The 27,838-nt window shown below is 42.5% G+C and overlaps 1 protein-coding gene across 1 annotated transcript; it reads right to left on the bottom strand.

The window, feature by feature from the left end:
• On the bottom strand, nucleotides 1–27,838 carry ATP6AP2 (ATPase H+ transporting accessory protein 2). Its single transcript, XM_080910349.1, has 9 exons — nucleotides 27,712–27,838; nucleotides 20,537–20,667; nucleotides 19,170–19,301; nucleotides 12,474–12,569; nucleotides 12,182–12,319; nucleotides 11,121–11,174; nucleotides 10,137–10,286; nucleotides 8,537–8,656; nucleotides 1–1,074 (listed from the first exon to the last, which is right to left on the bottom strand). Exons 1-9 carry the CDS (start codon nucleotides 27,749–27,751, stop codon nucleotides 883–885), a joined length of 1,053 nt encoding a protein of 350 aa, XP_080766475.1. The 5' UTR covers nucleotides 27,752–27,838; the 3' UTR covers nucleotides 1–882.

The following is a 27,838-nucleotide window of genomic DNA, read 5'->3' on the forward strand; positions in this document are numbered from 1 at the left end:
CAGATTTTGAATCATTAACTTTATTTGTCACTCTATATAGATATTGGTCCATTTTCACAGGAACAGTAGCAATCATCCACTTCCACTTAACGGTCTACAGATTGAAACCGTACCACACACAAACCAGAGTAACTCCACAGGGGGAAAGTTACAGAAATAAAAGTATTTTATATTCATGCTTCAAGATATCCCCAACAGATTTGTTTTTATATATCTAATTACAAGCATCTATATTCCACAAAGCTAGTCTCTTCTGAAATCAACATAGTATTTAATATTTTTAATATCGCCACTAAACCACACAGATCACCAAACTTGCAGAAGAGATTAAAAAGCAGCTAGCTTGCCAGTCATATACACTTTCAGAACTAAGCGATCGTATAAGCATATCCAGTATTTTTGGGCTGCTCTTAGTTAACACATTTCCTCCTGTCTCAGAGATATTTACATCAGATCAATACATTTACAAATGGTTCCTAGTGAATGACAGCTGAGCTAGGTAGCCTGTGCAAGGAACTCAAGCATTTGAAAGCTTCTTTAAGAAACCCAGCGCATTCTCCAACATGAATAACACAACTATTCTAAGTGACTTACATTTCTCTCAGTGCATATTTTCACATGTATTAAATGGAATGAAATTACATTATTAAATGGCTATGTCAACAATATTTGAGCATATTACAGAATCTATATCACAATTCAACTGGTCAACACTAGAAATCACTCTAAAGAAACAATAGGGCACACAAAATAGAGAATGAATTTATGGTTTCTTTTTAATAAATTTAAGGTATACTGCCTACTTTAAACAACACTAAAAGATACACTTTAACAAAACAGGCAATTACCAAACCTGCTGTCTAAGTCTAGCATAAGGAAAATTCAATCCATTCGAATCTTCTGGTTTGTCATCCTATAAATGATGCTATCATATCCAGGATCCATATTCCAAATGTTGTAAGAGGTGATTATCACAGCCAAGGCCAAGCCGATCATAATCCAAAGTACCAAGTTGAAAACCACTGAATACTCCAAATTATACCTATACGCAAGGTTATAGGGACTTTGGATGTTCTACGATAAAGAAAGGAAAACATATCAATAGGAAATAACTTTAAGATAAAAACATCATTCAGATTAAATATCCATGATTTGCTATCTCACAGACACTTAGGACTTCCTAAGTAGAGTAACAGCTGCCTATCTACCTGAGGAAGAGCCAGGAACAGGCAGCTTCCTAGAGAAGACACTGGTACTAAAAGAAGAAAGTCCAATTTGGTGAGAATTTTCCATGGTAACTAATGCAACTGAAGGTTTGCAGATCCTGTGAACCATAAGCCTAGCCCGGAACAAAACCATCTCTATGTGAACCAAGAGACATGCACAAGAATATCTTTAACACAATGGACAACAGGGGCCTGTTCAGACAGTAGGGCACAGACCAGGAAGATGACTCAGCACCAATGATATTTGTTTTGTTTTTTGAGACAGGGTTTTTCTATGTATTCCCTGGCTGTGCTGGAACTCACTCTGTAGACCAGGTCTGCCTCTGTCTCCCATGTGGTGGGATTAAAGGTGTGTACCACCACTGCCTGGTTTCCAGTGATAGGTTTAAAAAACAACATTAAACTCAGGTGATAGCAGACGCTGGCGAGGATGTGGAGAAAGAGGAACACTCCTCCACTGCTGGTGTGGTTGTAAACTGGTACAACCACTCTGGAAATCAGTCTGGTGGTTCCTCAGAAAATTAGACATAGTCCTACCTGAAGATCCAGTTATTCCACTTCTGGGCATATACCCCAGAGAAGCTCCAACATACAACAAAGACACATGTACCACAATGTTCATAGCAGCCCTATTTATAATAACCAGAAGCTGGAAAGAACCCAGATGTCCTTCAGTAGATGAATGGATACAAAAATTGTGGTATATTTACACAATGGAATACTCTCAGCTATCAGGAACAATGACTTAACCAAATTCTTAAGAAAATGGATGCATCTAGAGAATATCATCCTGAGTGAGATAACCCAGTCACAAAAGAACAGACATGATATGCAGTCACTGATAATTGTATACTAGCCCCAGAAAGCTCTGAATACCCAAGAAACAACTCTTAGACCTTATGAAGTTCAAAAAGAAGGCCAGAATGTGGAAGCCTCAGTCCTTCTTAGAAAAAAAAAGAAGAAACAATTGTGTATTCATCATATATTATTATGTAACAAATTTTGTAAGCTATAATATTTTATAAAATAAATAAATTAATAAAAAAGAAAAAACCAACATTGAACAAAGAACATCTAAGCATGCATGCAGTGTGAGTCCATTTGTACAGAATTCAAACCTGGGAAACATGAAACACTGTTTAAGACTTTTATAGGCCCAGGATGGTAGTGAAAATCTCTAATCCAAGCACTCAAGAGGCAGGGGCAGGAGAATCTCTATGAGTTTGAGGCCAGCCTGGTCTACAATAGTAAGTTCCAGGACAGCCAGAGACCTTGTTACAGAGATGGGGTAGGGGGTGAGAATATACATACATACATATGTGTACACACACACACACACACACACACACACACACACGTGTGTGTGTGTGTGTGTATACGTATGTATGTGTATTTTCCAATTATAAAGGAAGAAAGGAAAGGTTTCACAGGATACCGGGGACATCAGAGTAAGGAGGTGGCTCAGTGCTAGAGGGTTGTCTATAAGGCCTGAACATCTGGTTTCATTTCCAGCATAATTCTTTAAAAAGGGGTCAGAAAAAAGAGAAAAATCCCTCTCTATACAATAGAGGGAAGAGGGCTAAGATAAGGGGACATGCCAAGAACAAGCATTCTCTTTCAATACAGTATTATATTTACCCTTAAATTATACTAAAGATTAGCCACTTAAGAGTGAAAAACGTGATGTTGCAGCTGTCTTTTCCATGTTGAAATGGTACACATGTCAGGCCGGGTGGGGGGTCATTTATTCTTGGGAAAGACATCATTTGGGACATCTGTCATTCACTCTGGCTTGAAAATTTCTAAAGTAAGACAATGGCATTAGAGGAGGCTGGAACTAGGGAAGCTATGAAGAATCTAAACTCAAACCTATATGCAGGGAGACACCACTGATAGATTTCAGGCAGAAAGTAAGTGGTACAATCAGATTTGTCTTATAAACAAAGATGACATAGCCTGGCGTGGTGGCGGTGGCAGCGGTAGCGGCGGTAGCACTTTAATTCCAGCACTCCGGAGGCAGTAGCAGGCCAATCAGAGTGTTCTACACACAGGGAACTCCAGGAAAGTCATATCTCAAAACAAAGCCAACTGATGACAGTGTAGAAGATGATATGGGAAGGGCCACAAAGGACATAGAGGGACAAAGTGGGAGACATGAGGACAAGGGGTGTTTCGCTGGGTTCCTATTGCATACTAGTACCCACATTCTGTGCTTACAAAGCAGACAGGTCTTTAAGTTGCTGCAGCTGTTTTAATTTTCCTGTGCTAAGGAACATATGTAGAGAAATCCAGAGCCCGTGTATAATCATCAAGTGTTCCACAGATCCAAAGTCGTCTTCTTTTTTTTTTTTCTTTTGTTTTACTGAGATGGTTGACTTGCTATTCAGCCTTAGATAGCCTGGATTTAACAATCCTGCCTCCACTTCCAGAATTATGGAATTGCAGATGTGTGCCCATAATTAAACCCGCACCACTGCTTAAAGTAACAGACTGATTTCAACTGGAAGAAAGGAGACGATGGACCCACAGATATGGGCACCTTCCTGTGGGGAGCTCAAAGCTGACACAGGACTTCACACCATTAAGCCCCTCTTTCTTGGATTTATGTACATCTGCTGAGTCAGTTCCATTTTGTGTGCATTCTGGTTGCATATGTCTTTACTGCACAGAACTGTTCAATCTTCACTGCAATCTAATCTGAGACTATTGTGTACTTAAAAGAAACCTCACATGGGAGCCTCTTGTTCTCCATGAAGTAGAACACACACGCATACAGCTACAGGTACTGTGAACGCCGGGAGTGAAGGTGCTGATAGGAGGTGCCCAATGACACTGAAATAATATTCTAAGAAATGTTTCAGACCCAAATACATATACCATCTTGATAATCAATTCTAAGTCTTATCTGTTATGCCTTTATGCTATTTGATGTTCTGGGGATCTAATTTTGATGTTTCTTGTTGAATTAGCCAGGCGCATGTTTTATACATTTGCATTTGTATTTAGAGGACTGGCTGGGGGTCTCTACACTGTGTACTGACAGCAAGGACTGGCAGAGGTTTTACATTTATTTCAGCTCGGTACCAGAGGGCTGCCATTGATCGGGGAGCAGGTTTTATGTTAACTTCTCAATTGGAGGCTTCCTAGGCAATATAAATTTAATCCTCAAATCTATATAAAGCACGGTGACTAACAATGCCCCAGGAAATAAGCCCTGCTCCCAGTGCATAGACAGACCACTGAGTGTCTTTCTGTTTCTTTTGCTGCTAGGCAAACAATTTGTGGTAGTTTGAATATTCTTGGCCAATAGGGAGTGGTACTATTAGGAGATGTGGCAGTGTAGAAGAAAATGTGTGTGACCTAAGGGTGGGCTTTGAAGCTCTGCCCAGTACGGTTCTTCTGGCTGCAATCAGGTCAAAATGCAAAACTCACAGCTCCTCCCTTGCTATGCCTGCCTGGATGCTGCCATGCTCTCCCCTTGATGATTACTGAACCTCTGAACCTGTAAGCCAGCCCCAATTAAATACTGTCCTTTTTCAGAGTTGCCTTGGTCATGGTGTCTGTTCACAGCAATGAAACCCTAACTAAGACACTATTACTATTCCCCTTTACTGCAGGTGCAGCTGCTTCTGCCTCCCTAACTTTATATAAGGATGTGTTAGTTCCAACCTCACAGAGAGCTGATGCCTCTTGGCACACCCAACTGGCAGACTGCTAACTACAGGTTTTTCCGCTTTACTTTGTAGGAATGCCTTATTTGAGAGCTAAGCTATGCATTTGAAACCTTATATTTTATCTAGAATTTCTAGAAGCTTAATAGTGGAAACTGAGGAGGAGGAGGAAGAGGAAGAGGAGAATGAAGCCAAGGAAGATGAGGAAGAGCTCCAGGTCTTAGCTGTGGCTTTTCTTTAACAGTTTTGCTGTGTAGTCAAACCTGGTCTTGAATTGACACCAAATCTTGTAATGGTTTGAATATGCTTGGCCCAGGGAGAAGCACTATTATTTGGTGTGGCTTTGTTGGAGGAAGTGTGTCATTGTGGGAGTGGGCAGTAAGACCCTTATCCTAACCACTTGGGAGCCGGTCTTCTTCTTTCTGCCTCTGGATGAAGACATAGACCTCACATCTGCCTGGACACTGCCATGCTCCCACCTTGATGATAATGGACTGAACCTCTGAACCTGTAAGCCAGCCCCAATTCAATGTTGTTATTTTTAAGACTTGCCTTGGTCATGGTATCTGTTCACAGCAGTAACATCCTAACTAAGACAGAAGTTGGTACCAGGGACTGGAGTATTGCTGTGATAGACCTGACCATACTTTTGTTTGGAAGAATGTGGATTTTGGGACTTTGGATTTGCAAAGCAGTGGAATGCTTTAAGTGGGGCTTAATGGGCCATCCTAGTATGAATATGGAAGACTTTGTTGGTAAAGGTGATTGGAACTGCAGAAGCCTAGCTCTAGTGATTTTAGAGGAAAATGTGTTTCCAAGGGACTGTTTTGTGATATTTTGGTAAAGAATGTGGCTGCTTTTTGCCCTGATCTGAAAAATCTAACTGCTGCTTATAGTAACTGCATTAACAAAGGAAGTCTCAAAAAAAGCCCAACAGAGACTTTGTTCTCTAGGTAAGTCTCATGAAGAACACTTTGAACAAACATAGCAAGCTTAGAAAGGAAACATAAAATTTTTGGTTCAAGTAATAATGGGGCACCAGGAAGTGAAATGGAGCTGAGTCCTGTGTTCCAGGAGATAAACAGATTGAGGGAGTGCTGACTCTGTGGCAAGATCCCACCCAGCAAAGTTCAGGTCCAAGCATGGTAGTAGAAGCCTGTAATTTCAGGATAGAAGCAAGCAGATCTCTGAGTTCAAGCCTAACCTGGTCCAGAGCAAATTCCAGGTGTGATGGTACATGCCCTTAATCCCAGCATTCAGGAGACAAAAGCCATACAGATCTCTCTAAATTCAATCTACAGAGCAAGTTCCAGGATAGCCAAACTTAGGCAGTGAGGGAATTGGAAAGCAAAAAGCTGGTAACAGAATAAGGAGGGCCATGTTCCAGCCCCAGTAAGCAGCAGAACTCTGCAGCTTTGGCCATGTGGCTCTGGTTTTAGAAGAACAGAAGGGACTACTGGGACAACTGATGTTTGTCTTAGTTAGGGATTTACTGCTGTAAACAGACACCAGGACCAAGGCAACTCTTATCAAGGACAACATTTAATTGGGGCTGGCTTACAGGTTCAGAGGTTCAGTCCAGTATCAAGGTAAGAGCATGGCAGCATCCAGGCAGGCACGGTGCAGGAGGAGCTGAGAGTTCTACATCTACATCTGAAGGCTACTAGCAGAATACACACTTCCAGGAAGCTAAGATAAGGGTCTTAAAGCCACACCCACAGTGACATACCTACTCCAACAGGGCCACACTAATAGTGCTGCTCCTTGGGCTGAACATATACTAATATTTGGTGTGGCCTTGTTGGAGGAAGTATGTAACTGTGAGAGTGGGCAATAAGATCCTCCTCCTAACTACAAGGGAGCTAGTTTTCTCCTGTCTGCCTTTGGATGAAGACATAGAACTCTCTGCTCCTCCTGTACCATGCCTGCCTAGACACTGCCATCTCCTACCTTGATGATAATGGACTGAATCTCTGAATCTGTAAGCCAGCCCCAATGAAATGTTGTCTTTATAAGACTTGCCTTGTTCATGGTGTCTGTTCACAGCAGTAAATCCCTAAGACAATCCTCCTGCCTCAGCATTCTGAGTGTTTGAATTCTAGGTATGAGCCATCATACCTCACTGAAATGTACTCTTAAGCAGACACTCTTCTAGACTGGAGAGATGGATCAGCAGCTAAGAGCACACTGACTGCTCTTCCAGAGGTCCTGAGTTCAATTCCCAGCAACCACATGGTGGCTCACAACCATCTGTAATGGGATCTGATGCCCTCTTCTGCTCTGTGTGAAGACAGCTACAGTGTACTCGTATACTTTAAATAAATAATATTTAAAAAAGCAGATACTCTTCTATCTCAGTTGGATCTAGAAGGCAGCAATCTCACGCAGTCATCTCTAGACTGTCTTAAATTGGTACTGGCTATATATAGGCTTTTTACTCCAACTCTCACACTAATCTGAGCACGAAGGAGCCTGTAAATGGGCCCAAAGGGGCTGGTATACAAACTACTGTGTATCTGATGGCAGCAAGTGGTGTGGCCAACCAAAAATAACTTTTGTTTTTTTTTAGACAAAGTCTCATGTAGTACAGCCCAGGTTAGATACTAACCAATCCTGCAGGTGAGGACAGCCTAGTCCTTGATCTTCCTACTTTGACCTCCCAAATGCTGGGATTACAGGTGTGGTTCAGTCTAGTAACAGCTGCAACAGTTTCCCATCATGGTCAAGTGTGCTGAGGCTTTGTGTATGTATGTGAGACCATGTGCCCTGATGCACATTTTACCAAGGGCAGCAAGCTTCTCTCTGACCCTCTTTGTCAGTGGGTCTCAACCTTCCTAATGCTACAACCTTTTTATACTGTTCCTTGTGTTGTTGGGGTAATGTATTTTTGCTCCTGTTGTAAAGTATAATGCAGATACCTGTGCTTTGCAATGGTCTTAGGCCACCCCTGTGAAAGTGTCATTCAACAGCCAAAGGGGTCATGACCCACAGATTGAGAACCACTGGTGGCTCTTTGTGTATTGGTCAAAGCAAGATCACTATTAAAATACTGATAAACTAAATTAAAACTATACAGAGGTATATGCAGAGGGTCCCATAAACTGAGGAACTGGGTCACAAAATTAATGTGTCTCTACAAAAGCAGAATCCAGAGACTGAGAGACACACCCCACCCTCTTATTAACTTCGGATGGTTCCTTAACATTAACTATCTTAAACAGCACTGAAAGGTTTACTGTCCCTCCTACCTGAACATTATCTGGGTCTTCTGTGGGGGGGTTATTAAGACTGGGTCTCATATAGACCAGGATGACCTCAAGGTCATTATGTAGTCAAACCATGACCTTCAATTCCTAGGACTCCTGTCTTTACCTCCTACACCAATCACCCTCAGCTTCAAAATTTCTAATTTCTTAATTACATTTTATTTATTTTGCATGTATATTTAAGTGTGTGGGTCGGGAGGTCTGAGGACAACTTTCAAGAGTCCTTTTGTCTCCTTCTACCACGTGGGTCCTGAGATTCAAACTCAGATTGCCAGGTTCATGGCAAGTATCTTTACTCACTGCTAGCCCAGGCTTTTATTCTTTAAAGCAAGCTAATTTCATGCTTTAAAGCAGGATCTAAAAACTTACTCACCTCTTGTTTTGTCTCAAGGATGGTCCTTGACTTTCTCACAAGGGATGTGTCGAATGATTTGACAGTCACTAACTCTACCACTGCATTCCCACCATAGAGACTGTACATGTCGTCTGCAAACTGAAAGTCAGTTATCAACATTATGACTAATGGCAAAATACATACATTTTTATTTACATCTGTATCTTTGGTTAACAAAAATTTTATAAAACTGTCCCTTGATATTTACAGGGAACTGGTTCTAGAACTTTCTACAGATTCTGAACTATATACTCATTCATGAAATGGCATAGTATTTGCATAGAACCTATGTACAGCATCCTGTATATCCTAAGTCATCTCTAGAATATACATCACTTAACACTATTGAAATGCTATCTGGATAGTTGTTAAACTACTTACAGATAGAAATGTCATATACATGGTATTGTTTCAAAAATATATATAGTGGAATGGATAAATTAGCAAATTAACAGATACACTACCTTACATACTGATCATTTTTGTGTCTGGACAAATACATATTAAAATTATTTGTAGCTTTACAAATAATTACATATTATACAATATTAATACTTATTAGTACCAATATGTTTTAGCTTTAATATATAGTGTCTTAGACAGGAAAAAGCCTTATAGATTTGCTTATATTAAAGTATTCAGTAAAGAGTTAAGCCTTGATATACATTCACCCATTTAAATAGAATTAGGGACTGAACTCGAGGGTATAAAAAGCTGGGGTGGGAAGCAGAACAGAGAATGAAGAAATATGCCCAAGTGCTCTTTGTTAATCATGGACCTCAGAGGTTTATCAATGAAGCCTCAGTAAAGAGCTATAATTTTTACTTATTAGTAAGCTCCCATTTGTTACACATCAACTGTGAGAAGGCTGCTGCACTAGGGTGCTTAATGAGAATTTCAGATGGAGTGATGAAAACATTCCACGCATGAGCACTGGTAACGATTTTGCACAAACTATAAATACACTTAACACTACTGAGGCCGACTTAGAAATGGTTCAAATGGCGTGATTTAGGTTATACATACTGTCAGAATCTACAAACACACAGTGCTGCCACTGCTAGCATTGGGAAAAGATTCCAACACACACTAAAATTGAGGCTTGGTTGATGTTGGTCTTTGGAGATGGGGTCTTAACATGCAGCCCAGATAGGTCTCAAACTTGTGATCCTCCTGCCTTCACCCCCAAGTGCTAAGATTAGAGACCTATGCCTCCATACCTCCCCAAATCCACCTCTGACCCTACACCACTCTTTACTTGTTATGGGAATTGAACTTAGGGCCTCACACATACTAGGTAAGCACTCTGACACTAAGCTATATTCCCAACCCGACCCCTACAATGTTCTTAGACTTAAGAATTAGAGAACCGTCAAAGAATCAAGTAATCTTTCAGGTGGACTGAGGGTGAGGCTCAGTGGTGGAGGGTCTGCTTGATTAGCCTGTGAGAGACCCAGAGTCCCATCCTTGTACAGAGGCAAAAAGAAAAGACTTCAACCAACAGCATTCCTCAAAAGACTTCATCAAGAGACTAAAATGGTCACATGCCACCCTCTCTTACCAGAACGTTGGTATTTACCTTTTGGAGAGCATCAACAAGGATCCTAGAAGCATCCTTGAATTGTTCAGAGTCTTCCCCATAACGCTTCCCAAGTTCATCCAAACCCGCCAGCTCCAGCGAATACAAGTCAGGAGAATGATCCTTGGCCAGATGCTTATGTCGAGACAACTTTGAACAAGCAAAGAGAACAGATGAGATGTCAAATACAAGCAGATGAAGTTTTACACTTGACTACCTTAGCCTGCCACAGAACCACCCCAGTGCACTGCAGCACTAAAACACTTCAAAATGGCAACCAAGAGAACTTCCTTAAATGAGTTTCTGATAAATTCAATACAAACCTCATTGCTTAGCTTTAAACACTTAGATGTGAGACAGGGCATGCAGCGGTAACTGGTTGGACCGATATGGTGCGAGGAATTCATGAACCATCAGTGTCTTCCTCCCACATACCCTCCCAGACGACCCCACTGGCCCCCAGCACTAAGCTTTCAAACTCCTTGAACCAAGCCCTGACATAAAGGTTTGGCAAAGAACTTCAGAAGCTAGCAGGCAAGTAAGAAGATCTATTTCAGTCACAAGGATGATTTTAAAAACCACTTACTAAAAGATACCTTGCAGGTAGATTCCTTTTCTACTTGGTTAATGCTATTAATCGCCCATACCAATCTTCCTATTTTTGACCCTCAGCTATGGATACCAGAATTAAGTCCTAATGTCTGACAAGGAATGGATGGCCAAATTACAACTACAGCTAGGGTAGTTCATTCCAGGGCCTACCTTCTTTGAGAATTTATGGCCTCTCCCAAGGGAAGAAAGGAAGAAGAAACAGTTACTAAAACTAGACGGGGTCAGCATCCCCTCTACCACCAATAGTTTCTCAGCGTTCACAGAACCCTAAGTCTGGGGCATACTTAAGCTTTTCAACTGGCCTCATTTTCATTGAAAGCTTTTCTAGGAACCAAAACAGATAGGACTTGAGAGTCTGAGCAGCCTACTTACCAAACTTGAAATATCATGTAGCACTTGCAGTTCAGAAAGAAAGAGCAGGTCAACCTTCAGAGAACAAAGAGTGGACATTGCTTTAAATACATATCAGAGATCCGTGCTTCCATTTATCAAATAAAGTACAACATAGCGCGAGTACTCATCAAGCAAGTATATATTATTTCCCTTCCTTTGTAGGTTCACTGTAATTGAAATGAGGCAGCCCAGTGGTAGATAAACGCTTAGTATGTGCAAAGCCCTGGGCTCAAGGCCCAGAACCAGAAAAGCATGCACATAAAACATTATTTTCTACAAAAAAGGTGATGGTCACTCTCTAGTACTAGTCTAGTGACTACCACTTGATAGCTCTACTTCTAATGAAACCATGACCGAACACTGACGCCACTGTGGTTTTCCCTCGGGGGACTGAGGGATCCTGATATACTATCTTAAGGTCCTACCAGTGGACCAGTTTACTTACTTGCCTTCAACAACACTTTCCAAAGCAGATAATTAGGATTAGTGGTTCCTAGGTACCCACAATAGCTATAAAGGAGAAGAGCCGAAAGCAGGAATAGCCAGCAGGCATGCTGGTACATGTCTTTAACCCCAGTAGTCAAGAAAGAGAGGCAGGCACATCTCCGTGAGTCTGAGGTCAGCCTCATCTACACAGTAGGTTCCAGGCCAGCCAGTGCTACATAGTAAGTGTATCTCCCCTCCCCTCTGCAAAAAAACCAAACAAACAAAGCAGGAGTCTCTACTGCAGCATCCCGAGTCCATATTAACAACAGCTGTGAACAATGATAGTGAGTCACCAGCTCTTCACAGCTCAACCAACCTTCAAGAAGGTTGTGTAGATCAACTGGCAACGCTGGCATGAGACTGTTAGAGCATTTACTAAGTAGCAATTTGGAAAAGGTGTGTTTAGTCCTAAACACGGTGCCAACGTACTCCAGCAGTAAATGATCCCATTCTCCATCCTCTACAGTTCTGTCTTGCGAAGGTTTAAAATGGCACGTGGAATGGGAATTTAATGATGACATTTATTTGACTCACTCAACAACTGAACCACTTACTTCATTATTCCTGCTCAGAGAATTGAGGGGAAGTGAGTTGAGAACGGAGTTTTCTTGAAACAGACGGTTACGGAGCTGCCGCAATGTGACTGAAAGGTCTTCAAACACAGAGTTTGCTTTCCCCACCATATACACTCTCTATGAAAAGGATCCAGAATGCTAGGTTAGCTGCCTTCTATGGATTCATTCCAACACACAAACACAGGTCACAGCATTTCTCACACAATCACTTTAAAACTGTCAACTGAATACCATTTAATAAGGATCTTAAATAAAAACTTCTGTTACTTACCTCCTCACTGGGAGCCAACTGCAAAACAACAGGAGTTTCCTCGGAAAACAAGGAGTGAATGGAATTTGCAACACTGTCAAGACTAAACGGAACTGCCTGAAATGCAAGAGGAAAACCGCACTTACTTTCTGAAACAAAGTGGAAAGGAAAATGATCCAGCCAGTGTCAGCAAGCAGCCTCAGGAAGGCCCATAGGAGGAACAAGTATTTTACACACTTGAGATGTACTAACTGTGAATATTAAAGGGTTCACTATTATGTCCAGGCTTCCATGTGTGCTTTGAACATCTTCTACATCTTCCGCTCTCCGTCACTTTTCCTCCCCAGGCTCCTCCCTACACCCTCTATTACTTTTTGGTTTCTCTTTTCTTTTTGAATTCTGGTTTCTATATGAGAGAAAACATGTAATATTGACTTTCAGATTCTGGGTTTTTTTTTCCCCCAGCTAATATTACTTTTCCCCCTGCAAATGACACGATTTTTCATGTCTCTATGTTTCCACATAACATTTATCAGGATTTTTAATGCTTTTTTTCATATAATATCCCTACCCAACTTTATGGGCTTTTTTTTCTTTAAAGGAAAAACAAACAAACGCCACACAAACTAAAAACACAAGCACTTTGGATGAAAACTCAGAAGACTCAAATCGTTTCCAAACAGGAGTCCCTTTGAAGGCACAGGAGATTCAAGAGCTCCTTAGTGCGCTAAGTCTACCTCCCAGTACCTAAATGAGAAAAAGTTGGCAAACATAAAAAAAGACAGGACACTATTAAACATGAACTAGTGTTGGTGTTTTTTTGTATATTTTTGGAGTAAGGTCTTTTTTGTTGTTGTTTTGTTTTTTGGTTTTGTTTGTTTTGCTTTGAGACATGGCCTCCTATAGCCCAAGTTGATCTTGAACTCAGTTCATAGCTGAGAATGATCAGAAATTCAATGATCCTCTTACCTCCACCTGCAAGTGCTGGGATTACACATATGTACCAATATGCTCAGCTTTGTGTATTTTACAGAGCAATACATTTGGGTCATAATATCAATTGAACATATATGTCACTGTCATTTTATCTGCCTGCATTAAAACAGTTAGTTTGAGGAAATCTGAAAAACTCATTTCACAAAAGAGAAGCGGGCCGTATATAATGTTTTAACAATATTTACTGGCCATCTTCAGATAGAGGTAAGTCCCTTAGATAAAGTGTGATGTATATCCCAGCTGTGTGTCTGTGTACCATTTATGTGCCTGGTTCTGGAGGCCAAAGAGGGCGTTGAGTCTAGATTACAGAAGTCTTGTGAGCTGGCTACCATGTGGGTGCTAGGAATCAAATCCAGGTCCTTTGCCAAAGCAGCCAATGCTCTTAATTGCTGAGCCATTTCTCTGGCTCCTTGAGTTTACTAAACTGCAACATACATACAATACAGAGCACAAACCCTGCAGTAAGGAAATTTAACTACATTTACCAATTGGTGCACTCTCCTAACTCAACTAGGTAAAGACAAGAACACCAGCAGTACCCCCAAAGTTGCCCACCTCTACCCTCAGGGGTGAGCAAACTTTGGGCTTCTGTGGTACGCTGGGTTTGTTTTGTTGTACACTATTAAAAAAATAATTACAAAAACTTTTACTCTCAAAAAATCATTATAGTTCTGATATTACAGTATTAAAATAACAAGAGGCTAAGAAGAAAGCACTGTCTTTTTCTTTCAGACAGAGGACTCAGCGTTTGGTTCCCAGTATCCACGTGATGGCTTAGAACCATCTATAACTCAAGTTCCAGAGGATCTGATTCCCTCCGTTGGCCTCCACAGACACCAGACCAGGCATGTGCAGACAATACGCTCAAACATAAAGGTTTTTGTTTGTTTTTCAAGACAGAGTCTCTGTGTGACAACTGTGGCTATCCTAAACTCACTCTGTAGATTAAGATGTCCCTGAACCTACAGAGATCCCCCTGCCTCTGCCTCCTGAGTGCTGGGATTAAAGGTGTGCACCACCATTGCCTGGCTACCAGAGATTTTTTTTAAAGCAGTAGGTTTTTTTCCAAGTTAGCAGTAGCTCAAACTGGCATCAAACTTTTATGTAGCTTCAATACATGACCTCAAACTTGTGAACCCCCTGCCTCCACTTCACAAGTGTCTGAATTATACTGTACCCTGTGTGATTTTGCTTTACTGAAGATTTCTTGGTGACTTTTCATCAGGTACTTCCATGGCTACGTAAAGGCTACTGTCTACAAGAGCAAATGAATGCCAACATGGTACAGGCGGAAATGAAGGGAAGTAGAGAAACCTCCCTGACAAAAAGCCAAATGAAGCTGATCAATTTCAGGATTTTATGACTGGAACAGATACGGTGCTTTTCTCTTACTCAAGATGCATATTAACTCTTCTAAAACTTCCAAATTAAGGTCACAAGAATGAAAGAGGGAAGAGCAACCAAGCTTGCAAAAGCATGTTGTTACCAGCCTCTGCAAGTTCCTGCCTTCTGTGAACGCCTCCTCAGGCTTGGGCGGAAACACCTATGAGGCTAACTTGCCTGCCTCACTCCCCTGGTGGAGACTGAAGGTACAACCCTAGTAATCAACCTGGAGACGCTAATGAATGAGTTAAATACCAAATTTGAGAGGAAAAGGAATAGTCATATAGTCTATATAGTAATTATATAGACGCCTATGCTCAAAGGGTATAAAAAAACCTGTGTGATTAGAACACAGTAACTTTTCCACCACTATTTTAGAGGGCTTTGCATGTTTGTCCAGGAATTTCTTCATCAGGATCCCTTGAAACTACAACAGTTAGCTGACGAAAGGAAGCCTTGCCAAGTAGATTCAAAGTTTATTTCCACCTTTAGATTGTGTGTGTATTGTTCCCTGGGCCTTTGATCTCTTTCCCAATTTTCTTCCAAAATAGTCAGAAGCAGCTATAATCAAGGTCAATCAATAAAGTGAGCTCTTGTCATAGCTTCTTTTCTTTCGAAGTGAGGCTATTCTCAAAAATCAAATTTAAGGTTCTATGCTAATAAACTTCAAATGGTGTTCTGGATTTTATATATTTGTTCATAAATTAAATAGATGGGGATTAATGAAATACATGGTGATTTTCATGGTATTCACATAATAGATTACAGAAACTGTCCTGGAACACCTGCCTTTTTATCACCATCTTTCTAAATAAAACATTTTCACAATTATGTCTTGATTTTACTAGCATAGGCACCATACATTACCAAAAATGAAGTTAGCATTCCCTCCCATATTACCGACCACAGCCTGCTCCCTGCCCCATTAAACCAGAGACTATTCATTTACCATTCATTCTTAGGACCATGTGATTCATTGCTGCTGCCTAGCTTTATACTATACAATCATACTTTATACTTTTGTTCTTACTCTTCTGGTTTACAAGAGAAACGATGAGATTTCTGTTTTGTGTGGCAAAAATACTTAAACTCTAAGGGACAATTTTAAAATGTACAATATATTTATATTGGTTAGAGTTCTACCAATCTGATACAAGCTAGTGTCATCTGGAAAGAGGGAAATTCAATTGAGAAAGAAAAATGCCACCATCAGATTGGCCTATAGGCATGTCTGTGGGGCATTTTCTTGATTAATGATTCACGTGAGAGGACCCAGCCATGGAGAGCCAGCCAGTAAGCGGCACTCCTCCAGTCTCTGCTTCAGTTCCTGCCTCCAGGTTCCTTCCCTGAGTTCTTGCCCTGATCTCACTTCATGGTGGATTATGAGCTAAAGGCTGACACAAACCCACTCCTCTCCAAGTTGTTCTTGGTCATGGTGTTTATCATAGCAAAAGGGAAGAAGCCAAGGCAGTAGTTTGTTTATTATAATCACCATCATTCTGTGCATTACACCACTAAAGCATGCTCCAGTAGTGCTACATCTAGGGACATATCTAAAGATTCATTATTTTATGAAAATCTGATGCAGATGTGTGTAAACCTGAGTGTATGTAATACAGTATGTGTGCCTGACAAGCCAGAAGACGGTATAGGTCATTGGTGGGTGGCTTTATGTGAGAGCTGGGAGAACTGAGCCCAGCTGTCTGCAGGAGCCGCACATGCTCTTAAGCCCTGGGCCATCTCTCTAGCCCCTCGCATGCATGCATGCATATATATATATATATATATATATATATATATATATATATATATATATATATGAGAGACCAGTATGCTGAAGAAATCTACTACGCTCCCATGTTAACTGCAGCACTCGTCACAACTGCAAAGATATGAAAGCAAACAAAGTGTCTTTTTTTTAGAAAAAAATGGATAAAGAAAATGTCCCAGGGCTGGGATATAGGTCAATGGTACAGTCTTGCCTGGTGTACAAGTCATCCTAGGTTCTACCCCAGTAAAGGGGGGTGGGGGGGAGAAGAAGAAAATGTAGCATATATACACAATAGAAATAACATTTAGCCTTCAAAGAGCCACAGGGCAGAATGGGGGTGGGGGTGGGGATGGGGGTGGGGGTGGGAAGACCTATCTTTTTGACAACATGGGTGAGAATATTATACTAACTGAAATAATCCTGGTGCTGAACAAATGGCATGATCTCATGGATGCGTAGGATCTCAGGAAGTTGATGTCATCGAAGTCAGGAGTAGGATGATGTATTGTCAGGACTGGGTGGGCAGTGGACAGGGAAAGGGAAAGGGTATAACTCAAATGCATGGGTTTTGGATGTCTCTTAGACAGGGTCTCAAGGCCATTCACGCTGCCTCATGCTTACTACCTAGCCCAAGCCAGCCTCAAGTTTGCAGACCCCTCCTGCCTTAGCTTCCCAAGTGCTATGATTATACAGACACTGGTTCTTTACTGTGTTCAGATCTGTCTTCTGTTCTAGATCATGGCTGTGTGTGTGTGTGTGTGTGTGTGTGTGTGTGTGTGTGTGTGTGTGTGTGTGTGTATAGAGCCGGGAATTGGACCTAGAGCTTCATGCAAGCATGCAGATCTGCCTTCTGTCTCTAGATCATGGCTGTGTGTGTGTGTGTGTGTGTGTGTGTGTGTGTGTGTAGAGCTGGGAATTAGACCTAGGGCTTCATGCAAGCATGTAAGTACTCCACCACTGAGCTATGAATAGATTTCCAGCCTACATAGTGTGTTTCTGTAAACAAGCCACATGTGCTTGTAAATAGGATCACAGCAGAGTCGGAAAAAAAATTTTTCCCAAAGTAAGATTTAAAACAGTGATTATGGAAAAAGCGCTCATACATCTGGCAATAAGAAATATTTGTAAGTAACAAATGAGTTAAGAAATCACAATCTATGTTAAAATTAAAATATAAACAAAAATACCACCCATCAAAAACTGTCTTGTGCTTGCTTCATAATCCATTCTTTCCTTTAGGTTCCAGTTTTGATGAACGTGTTTTGCTGTTGGCATTTTTGCAGTGCTTGGGACGGAACCTAGGACTTTGCTTATACTAGGCTACACATTCTACTACATCTTCTATCGTAATGTACAGGTTTCTTTTTGGGACTGACCTGTTATCAGTAGGACCAGGGGAACCAACAGCTTACTGCACTTGTTTTCTCATTCAAGTTGTAAATTGAACTCACCCTCATTTTTCTCTTCTTTCTTTTTTTGAGACAGGGTTTCCCTGTGTAGCGGCCCCGGCTGTTCCGGAACTCACTCTGTAAACCAGGCTGGCCTTGAACTCAGGGATCTGCTCATCTCTGCCTCCCCAGTGCTGAGATTAAAGGTGTGTGTCTCTATGCTTGGCTCCCCTTCAATTTTCAATCAAGGGAGCCCTGGTTGTGAAAATGCCCCCAAAGTGTAGCTTATCTGAATTTGGAAGAAACCTCTCTATAGATGTAATTCTGATGTGGTTCAGGTGATTCTTGGGGCCTCACAACCCAGAATGGCAAGCCGCACCCTCTGAAGCAGCTCGTTTTACTATTCTTCTTCCCAAGTACAAATGGAAGCATTTTACTGTCCCTAGCCTTCTGCAGAAAAGAAAATTTTAGTGTCATCGCCTGCTCACAGCAACTTCCTCTTTGGCAACCTGTTGGAAGTAGTGTGCCACTGGAGTGGCCTTGCAGAGCATGGATTTGTGCCTTTCTGAGCTGGCTCCCTCTGCTTGGAAGATGTAAGCCCTTGGCTTCCTGCTCAGTCACATACCTCCACCCACTATCATGACTATCATCCCTCAGGCACCATAAGCCTCAAAGCCCTTCTGTAAGTTGCCTCGGTCACAGTAGACTATAACGGCAAACAGGAAAGGCAACAGGAGGCGGAATCTTTTCATTTAGAACTCTCCTCCATAGAACCTGGCCATGTCCTAGTAAACTTACAACCACCATGTCATTTTTTGTCAAAAGGAACTACTTTCAAAAGAATCTCAGAGGTAATTATGTTTTGGAGCAGTTGTACTAAAAAAAAAAAGAGGTGTATTTAGACTATAATTCACTTTTAAAATGAGAAAACAAGCAATATAATAAAGACAGTCCAAAGAAAGATGCAGAGATTGAAATCACACACACACAAACACAGGCAAATTCAAAGGAGTTAGTAGAATGTGTAGTAATGGAGAGGAATGGTAATGCTGAGGTAATATTTAACAGCATGAGTCTAATCCTAGGAGCTGCTTATATTATTACATAGAACTCGTTTGCATTCATGTCCATTGGTAGAGAAAGTTTCCAGTGCCCCAAGTTTATGTAAGCAATACTCACATTCTCCAAAGGGTAGGAGATGACGCTGCCTGTGGGGAGATCCAGTTTATCCACCCCCTTCACCGTCACCATAATGGTAGCCCGTGGCCGGTGGAATAGGTTACCCACGGCAAGCCCTGGCCAAGACAGGTCCTAAAGATTGAAATGCACAAAACAGTTCTTACTTCTCAAATATGGAAACTATCTCCCCACTAACACCTAATAACTAGAGTAAAGGGGTCCTGGGATGGCACTGGCTGGGGATGTTCAAAGGCGACATGGGTATCTTATTGAAGCAACAGCTACAATCTCCTAAGGATGCCAGCCTCCTTTATATTCTTAGAATTGTACTTATCAGCAAGTTCACTCACAACTTTTGTATAAAAAGCAAGTGAGTAAGCAAATCCTATGTGCTTTGCATTTTTTCAGCCTGTGAACTGTTATTTTCTTCCCCCGAATCATTTTTCCTTTATGCACAGCATTGCTTTTACCTTGCAGAGTCTGCGAGAACTGTCAAAATGTTCTCTCTCCACGAAGCACTTTATACACAGAATGCCTTGAACAGTGACTCATGTTGCCTTACTAATAATTATTTCTGAAATTTACTGGAACAGCCATGTATAGTCAAATTTAAGCTTGCAGAGAACCAGGTACAAATCTTATCCTTCAGTGTAAACAACCGATCCTGCTCACTTGGGCTGTCCAAAGAAACCAGAGCTTGTGGGCTGTACCCTTAGCCCAACTGCCAAGTAGTGCCTAAGCCAAGCTGTCAGTTCTGAGAGTTGCTTGGAGTCTACAAGCAACTGATGACGTCAGCAGCCAATGTATAAAGTGGCAAGAAGCTGTAAAAGCAAGACAGAGCAAGCGGCATCCCCTCTTCCTAAGTTCTGAGTTTTAGCCTCTTGGACTGAATGGGTCCAGGCCCCTCTACTATAGTTCTATCAGTAGCCAGGGACACAGGTCACAGCTTTATTTTAGGAAAACACAGCCACTGGCTACGTTATCTAACTTCAGATGAGGCGTGTAGGCATTTTAGCATTTGTAGCAAACTAACTGCACTGAGAAAAAAGACACAACCTATTAATAGCAGCACACCCGTAATATGTAAATTAAATGTCAATTCAAGATAAAAATATGCTTAAATTACTAGATTGATGCATCTATACACATAAAAGTCACGATGATGAACACAGGTTTATTGATGCTGACATATGAAGACTTGGTTTCAGAAGCACTTACTTAAGATCACCCCAAATACTGATGAGCCTTTGATGTTTTGTAGTCTGTAGCAAATGTACCTGTGTTTGTCTGTTCTCTTTGACTACAGGAAGAAATCAATTAAAATGTTTTTAAAGCAGTCACAACTACTTATTTTTAAGTACACATACTTCCTTCACAGAGAAGCCCATGGACAGTGCGGCTACATCTGGGATTCGATCTCCTGGTATAGGCCAATTTCCACTTCGGAAAACAACAGACCCTGGCGATCTTAATATGCTAAATTCATTCCCTAAAGCACCTAAGGAGAAAACAGATTGGTAAATGATCATTATATATCTTTTGCATCCACCTTGAAGTTTATTAATCATAATACATTTCCCCAGTCTTCACTGGCTGAACATGCTAAATTATATTTGGACAAATACTGAATCATAAATATGGAGAAATCTAGGGTGGGATTCTAGGAACAGCATGCAAGCCTTCATAGTATAGGCACATGTGCTACTGCACATTTCAAACAGCCTAGTCCCAGATTGGAGCTATGCTCCAAGACCCATCAACAATTTACCCCTCCAAAGCACCAGCTGAGAAGTACATACATTGTGCTGTAACAGGGTACCTGTGTAACTAGGCCAAGGAAAATTCTTTAAAAAACCGAAACCAGCAAATATCAACTATGCATAATGAGTTTCATTATGGTATTTTTATGGAGCTGTAATGAATTTTAATCATATTCACCCATTATCCTCTCTTGTCACCTCCATTCCCATTGACCCCCTTCTTTCTTCTTCCTAACCCACTATTTTCACATTTTTGGGGGACAGTTAGCCAGAGTTTAATAAGGCCTAGACACAGGAGCATGGGTAAAGGATTATTTACAGGTCTATGGATTCCTTACCAGTGGCTACACCAAGAAAACCCCTCCCCCACCCCCCAACCATTCACTGCCTATAGCTCTTCAGAGATGGGTGGGGCCTCACAAGACTCCCTTCCCCAGCTATTGCTGTTTATAAATCCTCAGGGAAGGGTGAGGCTTCATGAGCCCTTCAAAGTCTATGGCAGGATGTTGGCCCAATCTTGTGCATCTAATCACAGCTGCTGTGGCTTTAAGAGTGCCCTGGCATGCCTGGGGGACATTCCACAGCAGCCTTTCTTTAGGCTCTTATGTTATTTTTATGTATTTATTTTACATGTAAGAGCACTTGCTTGCATGTATACCTACATAACATGTGTGTGTCTGGCGCCCCCAAAGGCCAATAGAGGGTATTGGATTCCCTAGAACTGGAGTTCCATATGGTTGTGAGCCACCATGTGGTTGCTGGGAATTGAACTCAGGACCTCTGGAAGAGCAGTCAGTGCTCTTAACCACTGAGCCATCTCTCCAGCCCCAGGCTCTTACATGCTTTCTGCCTTTCCCATAATGTTCCCTGAGTCTTGGGAGGGCTGAATGAGGTTCCTTACAGTGCTGTAGATACCCGCCTACAGATGGCCCCTTAACAGGGGAATGCGAAAGTTTAAGCAAGGATTAGGCATCGATGGCAGTTCTCTGGTTTTTATTTTTCTTTTTGGTACTACACAGGAAGAAAACCCGAAGTCTTTGCATTATTCTGCCACCAGACCTCTTCTCTATAACATGCAACTTTACGATGCTCCTATTTTACTACTAGGCTGGTGGACCAGTGCGTCCTTACAGGTTAGTATACACCTTCACATACAGGGTGTTTCTTTATACCGCCACAAAGGCAACTTAAGGAAACGAGGACTGCCAAGGATGTGCCTGGCCATGTGCGTACAGGTGGTGTTACCAGGTGGGATATAAAACACTTTGGTCCGGACCGTGGGTAGTGTTTTCAGTTGACACACCAGGATGGTGAGGAAATGTACCCTGTAATCACTAATCAGCGTGTATCTACCGTTGCAAAGTGAAGGTGGAGAAACTATGGGACTGGTTTAAAGACCTCCCCTAACTAAGGATGGAATATTGGACCTGTCCACTCATGTTCAGATGCTCTATTTCATCTTGATGGTGCTGGGGGTAGTCTCTAAGGCTTGAAGCATGCTACAGCAAGCACCCCACCCCTGAGCCACAGCCCCCACCCGGAATGACAAACAGCTAATAGAAACTTTTGGGTTCCTGTGAAACAGAATGGGTTCCAAGTCTAAAGCCAATGTTGGTCAGGCCTTCTATGGGAAAATGAGGCCTTGGTAAGGTATCATGTTATCCCCTTGACCTCAAGAAATTAATGCTTAGGCCTGTGCTAGGTGAATGACTGCACAAAGCAACAACAGTCAATGTTTTACTTCTGCACTATTGACAGTGAACACAAGGCCTCAGGCTGGTACAAACACAGTAGGGCCGGTTAGGAGTTTCTTCTATTCAGCCCAGGGCCAGAGCAGCAATTTCTAAACTTTTAGCTGAAGGCAAATTAACAAAAAAAAATTACCAGAATGGAATGGTCATCTGTAGGCAACAGAAATCTTGGTTTATTACCCAGTAGAGTTGCAGAGCCTCCAGGGCAAAATTCAAAATGTAATACCTCAGGCATCTTGACAGCCCTACTGTGAAGAGAAACCAGGCAAGGGGCCTATACTTTCTAAGCACAGACACATTTCAGGAACTTCTCTGGACATGGAGATAGCTTTATTCTGAGGTGTGGCCCCACACCCTCAGACCCCATGAGACGGCACGCTGTAACTGCCTTACCTTTGTGGTTACCTCCAGCCAAGGCTGCACAATACTCCTTCAGCAGCTCAGAAACCCTTTGTCAGGCACCTTACAGGCATTACACCTCAGGGATGCCTGGCAGAAAGCCAGCTGTCCCTTACTCAAATGCTACCAGTGATGGGGGAGTGCCATCTCAACTTACAAACACTGTTTGCCAGAGGTCAGCTCCATTGCCCCAGCATTCTAGTTCTTTGAAAATCTTTTCCTCGCCCAGAACTGAAATAGGCTTCCTAACCTCCAGCTTCCTAGGCTTCTATCCCTCCAGCCAGTCTCCAGATAATCTGTCCCCAGCTTCCCAGAGAAAGCCTACAGACTCTAGGCCACCCACCCACGTGCTCTCCTTACTAGCCACAGCGCTTCACCCTCATGACAATACCTTGTCCCACACAATCTTCTGTTTGGCCTTCATATAGACTCTCGCTCTTCCATCTAAGGAATTGTTCACTTAGCATTTACTGACCCAGTTTTGAGACAGATGACATAGCAAGAGATAAGTGACTATATGGGGGTGGGCAGGGATTTCAGTGTGTCTTGTTCATACATTCCCAGAGCTGAGAACACACAACTGCCCAGCAGATGTTTGCTGGGTTGATGAGGGAATGAAGTCACACCCGGAACTACCAATTTCCCCCTCTCATCAGCACAAAACCAAGTCCTCCGTGCTGCCTAAAGTGAGAACCACTAAAACCCCCTACAAGTGTCTTGTCAAAACAAAAGCCATCTCTAAATGTTTCCCTTTGGAGGAAGAACCCTGGAACTGTCCAGTCCAGTCCTTTGCTTTTCCACGTCATCTCGTGCTGCCTGCCTTGCACCCCAAAACAGCACACCAAACCCTGAAACACAATTCTCCACCCTTAATTGCCTTACTTCCCCACACATCTGACACTGAGTCCCTGTTTGAAACCCCACCTTGGCCTTCATGAAGGCAAGGCCCCCGATTTCCTTTCCAGTTCCTGACTGCTGCTGTGCTCTCCTGCTCCACCCTTTAAAGCTATGATGCTGGGCTTCGGATATCAGTTCCCTCTACCTGTCTTCATAATACATATGATATACATGCATGTTCAATCATTGATTACAAATCTGTACTGTATTATAAAGCACACTCAAAACATTTTAACCTGTACAGTGTTCTTCCCAATGCACTCATGATATAAACCCAAGTGTAAAACAGCTAAACATTCTTATTTAAAATAAAAGGATTAAAAGACCCCTCATATATGGAAACTCTAGTAATACTCCCAGCATTCAACTGAATCATGTAGCAAACTCTCTACTTGAGAGATCAGAGGACTCAATTCTATATCATGCTCCCCAACCAACTGAACCCACCTACCCCTAAGGGGTAAAAACACTCAACACACTGCCAGCTCCCAAGTTTTGATTCCTGGTCTAGCTCTCCTCCAGCCTTACTCTCTCCCTGCCTTAGGCCTACACACGAAACACTGACATTTCTGTGTAAGTCTCACTACCCCCTCAAACTCAACAGTTGGTCAGTTGGTTTGAATCTGGACTCACCAGCTTTCCGAAGACTTCTGTAGTCTCTCCCCCATTTATCTGCTTGAATACTTCCCCTTTAAGCCTGCCACGCCACAGCCAATCAACCCGCTGCATTCAGCTGCTCTTTCCCTTATTTCAGGAATCCTCCCACTACCACCATACCCATCTCTCACCAGGTTTGCTGCAGCTGGCTGCCTATGACCCTATCACACTGCCATCAGCTCCAGTTTTCTCTTCATTATTTCCAAAATACCAATCTGTTTATTCGGCCCTCAGTTTAAATGCCTGTGCTCACTGCCTAGAGTCTTGCGGGGGCGGAAAGGGGGGGGACCAAAATGTCCCCTGGCCATCTCATCAACCTGACTTCTGAGATTCCAACAAGCCCAGTGCCCTTTAGCTCTCATGCACAGACTGTTCCACTTGAATTCTCTCCCCCACCTCAGCCTTTCACATAATCTTCTTGAGTTATGTGAAATCTTCCCCTGGGAAAGATTCCTTCAGCCTCTCTAGTCTGTGTTTGAGAGGGAGCTAGCGTCTCTTCCTTGGAGACTCCACTGTCTTGTGCAGTGAGCGTCTATGAATGATGGAATGGAACCAATCAACTTTAAGAAGGAATGGGGACTACTTCTGAACTTTAGGACTTCAGAGACCAAAATCAACTTCCTCCTTTACGAACCTCTACAGATACCATGTGTTAGTTAGCTCTTAGTCCTTTTTCTCCAGGCTAAATATCTGAACTTTCTCAAATATGCCTCGGAACATGGTATTCATAGCCCAGGTTCGATGGTTTTCTCTAGTTCCCTAACACTGTTTCATAGTAAACAGTGAAATCTGAGCTCTTAACGATGTTTTTCCACCAAATCACACTTAGTCATTGTGGAAAATAACACTGTACCGTCACCTGACGAGAGCCAACAGTTCAGCAGCTCGGGCTGTTATAAGAACTAAACCATTTTTAGCAAAGGATAACATGCCCAAACCATGTAGAGAAATAATTATTTTACCTTAGACAAAAACCAAACCAAAAACCAAAACCTCATTTACTCAAAATGTCATAGAGCTGAACACAGTGGTGCTCAGATGGCAGAGACAGGTGGATCTGAGGTCAGAGCCAGCTAGGACTTCATAAGATGGCAGGCAGGATATTAAAACATGGAATTCCAACACATGTCTGGCTAAACTACAGTGTCAATGCAAAGGTTTATTTTTAACTTTTAAACCAAATTAAAACAAAAGAATTCTTCCAAAGTGTGTGTACTTACACATGGATGTATGTGCAAACACATGGAATCTGAGGTCAATCTCTAGTGTCTTTTCTCATAAACTGCCCACCCTATCTCTCATTGGGACATGATGTTCATCCATTAGACTACATGACCAGCAAGGAACTTGTAGGGATCCACTTGTCTCGACCTCCCCAGCTCTGAGATTATAAGCACATATCTATACCTCCTTATTTATATGAGAGCTGAGGTTCAAGGTCATATCCTCATGCTTTTTTAAAAAGATTTTATTTTATGTATATGAGTACACTGTAGCTGTCCTTAGACACACCAGAAGATCGGATCCCATTTCAGATGGTTGTGAGCCACCATGTGGTTGCTGGAAATTAAACTCAGGACCTCTGGAAGAGAACTCAGTGCTCTTAACCACTGAGCCATCTCTCCAGCCCAGCCTCATGCTTTTGTGGCCAGCACTTATCAAGTACCTTGAAAAAAATCCCCCAAGTATCTTGATTAAATCAGAACGACCTTTCCAGAGCCAACAACAACAATGGAAAAGACCCTAACCCTTTGGAGGCCTGAAAATATATGTAACTATTAACACAAAGGGCTGGGCACCTCCAGAGTGGAGAAGAGTTGTGGTGTTCAAATCCATCACTAGGTCTTTTTCACATCAACTGCTATTCCAAAAGTAGTACCTCCCAGCACAGCACACAGCATGGGCACAAGGTATCTCCTTGACACCAAACACCCATTCCTCCAAGTTGTTGTCCACTTGAACTTTTTTTTTTTTTTTGAGACAGAGTTTCTGTGTAGCCCTGGCTGTCCTGGAACTCACCCTGTAGGCTAGGCTAGCTTCAAACTCAGAAATCCACGTGCCTCTGCCTCCAGAGTGCTGGAATTAAAGGTATGCGACGCCATGCCTGGCTTAACTTGTGACTTCTCATATCCTATTGTCTGCAACCCTAGTCTCTGTCCCACTGCTCCCAGGTTGCCACACAGCATTTCCTGTGCCACACACATTGCCACACACATATAGTGAGTGGAAAGACGTGCCCTTCTTGGAAGTCATCTGATCTGCCTTCAAATCCAGCTTTGATACATATTCCCCTTGTCATGCCAGGCTTGATCTATACCCTGCAAAACGAGGATACTTTCTTCTAAGGATCACTGTAAAACGAAATGCATTACTACATGATACTCAAGCCACAGGCCAAATATTAGCTCATTTCCACTCTTCTTATTCCTTGCTAGAGAACCTAGGTTCCACGAAGAAAGCTACCATTTATTTGACATGTGACTCTAAAAGAATGACTCATACCCTACTCTCCAAATACTTCAAATTGGGAACTGAGATCAATACTAAGAAATTGTCTGCGTTCATCTTAAGAAATAATCATGATAAAAAAAAAAAAACCGAAGAATCAACTTCGCATCCTGATATGTATGTATACGAGGGAGGTAAGGTTTCATCCGTTGTTAATAACAACCATTAGAAATGGACGTGGAAAAAAAGACAGCAGCCGGTGGCAGCTGAATCGCTGACCAACCTTCCCTTGTTGGTAGTGGATTGTGGTTCGGCGGTGTATTGAGAAATGCAAACCCTTCCTCCAAAGGGCCTCGAACAGGGAAGGAGTGATTGGGTAAATGGGGGGGACAGGGTCCCAACCGGTGACGCGCCTTTCCCTGAAAGGCTGATGCCCGCTCCAGAGTCCCCCAGGTAGCCCTGCCCGGCTCCAGAGACCACAAGGCCGCTCCGCCCGAGCCAGATCAAGGTCCAGAACCCCGAGGAGGGCCGCCAAGCCCAGACCGCCCCCACTGCAGCCCTTGCCAGCAGCCGCTCCCGCCCAGGGTCCCCGCGCCCCCTCGCCTCCCGCAGTGCTTCCCTGCTACTCACCCGCCACCAGATAGGACAGGAGAACGACACGCACAACCATGGTGCCACGGCTGCTGAAGCAGAGATGAGGCACACGAAAAGGGACGCCGGGACTCGAGCGAGCACCGCAGCTCGACCGAGTGACGCG

This window comes from Micromys minutus (assembly GCF_963924665.1).
Source record: "Micromys minutus genome assembly, chromosome: X".
In the NCBI taxonomy this organism is placed as follows: domain Eukaryota; kingdom Metazoa; phylum Chordata; class Mammalia; order Rodentia; family Muridae; genus Micromys; species Micromys minutus.

Coding starts and splice junctions, on each gene's coding strand:
- ATP6AP2 (XM_080910349.1), bottom strand. CDS start 27,751: ATGGTTGTGCGTGTCGTTCTCCTGTCCTATCTGGTGGCGG. Junction 19,302..20,536: donor TGGGCTTCTCTGTGAAGGAA/GTATGTGTACTT, acceptor TTCAATCTTTAG/GACCTGTCTTGGCCAGGGCT. Junction 8,657..10,136: donor TTGTTGATGCTCTCCAAAAG/GTAAATACCAAC, acceptor ACTGACTTTCAG/TTTGCAGACGACATGTACAG.